This window comes from Nicotiana sylvestris, chromosome 3, assembly GCF_000393655.2.
Source record: "Nicotiana sylvestris chromosome 3, ASM39365v2, whole genome shotgun sequence".
Classification (NCBI taxonomy): Eukaryota; Viridiplantae; Streptophyta; class Magnoliopsida; order Solanales; family Solanaceae; genus Nicotiana; species Nicotiana sylvestris.
The window spans coordinates 129,665,107-129,667,962 of NC_091059.1; the positions used below are offsets into that span (position 1 = coordinate 129,665,107).

Consider the following 2,856-nt stretch of genomic DNA (forward strand, 5'->3'; position numbering starts at 1 on the left):
AGGCAATTGGAATTCTAACAATCAAGGCAATAGGAGCGGAAACAACAATCAAGGGAATTGACATAACAATCAAATGGAAATAACCAAGGAAATTGGGGGGAGGGGGGTAACAATCAAGGCATATGGAACAACAATCAAGGCAATCGGGGATCGGATTTTCAAAGGCTCTCGATTTATCAACAACCGAGCAACCCGCCTCCTTAGCGTTCCCATGGTCCAAGTTCTTCAAACAATGAGATGGGGCGTATTGAAAGCATGTTCCGGCAAATAATAGAAAAGAATGCCAATTTGGATGCCCAACTTGCCTCACACAACACATCAATCTGCAACTTAGAAGTTCAAATCTCTCAAGCCATAAATTTTTGTCCTAAGGGGGCACTACTAAGTGACACGTTAGTAATCTCAAAGGTTGGAAACAACACGGGGCATGCCATGGCCGTTACCACAAGAAGTGGAAGAGGTGGGAATGCACCCACCTCAAGTCAAAGGCAACCTGTTGATGATGATCAAGTGGTGCAAGAAGAGAAAATCCCGAACAATATGGTGCAACCTAATAATTAAATTTGTATTGATATTGATGATAGTGCATAAGAGGCTCAAAAGGGGGTGAACCCGTCTAGGAAAACCCGTTATTGACATATCGGAGCCAGTAGTGCAAAAGGCTAAGGAACCATTGCCTAAGCCTCTACCTACATACCCTCAAAGACTTGCCAAGAAAAATGGTGAGAATCAATTCAAGAAGCTCATTCAAATGATGAAGAGTCTCTCAATCAATGTGCCATTAGTTGAAGGTTTGGAACAAATGCCCAATTGTGCAATGTTTATGAAGGATCTTGTGACAAAGAAGTGGTCAATGAATTTTGAAACTATCAAGGTCACTCATCAAGTGAGTGCAATTGTGCATTCAATGGCTCCTAAGTTAGAGGATTCCGATGCTTTCATGATTCCTCATACAATTGGAAGTGCCGAGTTTTATAAATCTCTTTGTGATCTTGGGAAAAGTGTCAATTTGATGCCCCATTCGATTTTCAAGACATTGGTAATTGGGCAACCAAAACCCACCTCTATGATATTGCAAATGGCCGATCGTACTATGAAGAGACCCTTGGGAGTGATTGAAAATGTCTTGGTTCATGTTGATAAATTCATTCTTCTGATGGATTTTGTCATTCTAGATTGTGAAGTTGATTATGAGGTGCCGATTATTCTTGGGAAACCTTTCCTTGCCACAAGGAAGGCTCTTTGTGATGTTGAAGCCGGAGAACTTACCTTCCGGATTCGTGATGAAAAAGTGGTATTCCATGTGTAAGTCCATTTGGCAACCAAATAGCAATGAGGTGTGATCTTTTGTGGACTTGGTGACCAATGTTATTGTTGATGAAACAATGCTACAATCAATGTTGGTGATATATTGGAGGCCGTCTTGCTCAACTTTGATGATGATGATATGGATGGCTTCATGGAATGTGTGAGCTCTTTGCAAGGAATGGGGTCGTACAACTATGGACCCTGAAATTTATCCTTCGATCTTGAAAATATGACAACTCCTCCTACAAAGCCTTCTATTGAAGAGCCTCCTACCTTGGAGTTGAAGCCATTTCCTCCACATCTTTGGTATGAGTTTTTGACCCTTGTTCTACTTTACCGGTTATTCTTTCCTCTTTTTTGACTAACGTGCAGGTAGATTCTACTTTGGCGATGCTACAAAAGAGGAAGAAGGCTATTGGATAGACCTTGGAAGATATTCGGGGGATAAGCCCCGCCTTTTGCATGCATAAGATGAAATTGGAGGATGGAGCCAAACCATCTATTGAACATGGAAAGAGGCTTAATGGGGCTATGCAAGAAGTTTCAAAAAGGAGATTATCAAATAGTTGGATGCCGGGGTTGTCTACCCCATCTTCGATAGTTCATGGACTTCTCTAGTTTAATGTGTCCCAAAGAAGGGGGACATGATGGTGGTCACCAATGACAAGAATGAGTTGATTCCTACAAGAACTGTGACCGGTTAGAGAGTGTGTATGGACTATATCAATCTCAACAAAGTCACAAGGAAGGATCACTTTCCACCTCCTTTCTTAGATCAAATGCTCGATAGATTGGCCGGCCGTTCTTTCTATTGTTTTATTGATGGGTATTTGGGCTACAACCAAATTCTTATTGCTCTGGAAGATCAAGAGAAAAAAACCTTTACATGTCCCTATGGTACTTTTTCTTTCAAGCGGATGCCATTTGGTTTGTGCAATACACCGACGACTTTTCAAAGGTGTATGATGGCTATCTTCACGGACATAGTGGAGGACTACCTTGAATTTTTCATGGATGACTTCTCGGTCGTTGGAGATTCTTTTGATGATTGTCTTGCAAATTTGGACAAAGCGTTGGCTAGATGTGAAGAAACAAATTTGGTGCTTAATTGGGAGAAATGCCATTTCATGGTCAAGAAAGGCATTGTCCCTGGCCACGAATTCTCAAAGAATGGAATTGAAGTTGACACGGCAACGATTGAGGTGATTCTAAACTTGCACCTCTAACTTCGGTGAAGGTTGTGCGGAGCTTCTTAGGTCACGCGGGGATTTACCGGCACTTCGTCAAAGATTTCTCTAAGGTGGTGAACCCCTTGTGCAAGCTTCTTGATAAGGATGCTAAGTTTAACTTCAATGATAATTGCATGAGAGCTTTTGAATTGTTAAAAGTTCAAGTTGATAACTACTCCCATCATCACTGCTCCAAATTGGAGTGTATCTTTTGAACTCATATGTGATGCAAGTGACGTAGCGGTTGGGGCTGTTTTAGGGCAAGGCATCAACAAGATTTTTTATCCAGTCTACTATGCTAGTAAGACCATGAATAGTG

General features: G+C 41.5%; 1 protein-coding gene across 1 annotated transcript; it reads left to right on the top strand.

Moving 5' to 3' along the window:
• The first annotated feature begins 754 nt into the window (after positions 1-754).
• Positions 755-1,731, top strand: LOC138888023 (uncharacterized). The gene is made up of 2 exons (XM_070169818.1): positions 755-1,294; positions 1,681-1,731. Exons 1-2 carry the CDS (start codon positions 755-757, stop codon positions 1,729-1,731), a joined length of 591 nt encoding a protein of 196 aa, XP_070025919.1.
• The last annotated feature ends 1,125 nt before the right edge of the window (positions 1,732-2,856 follow it).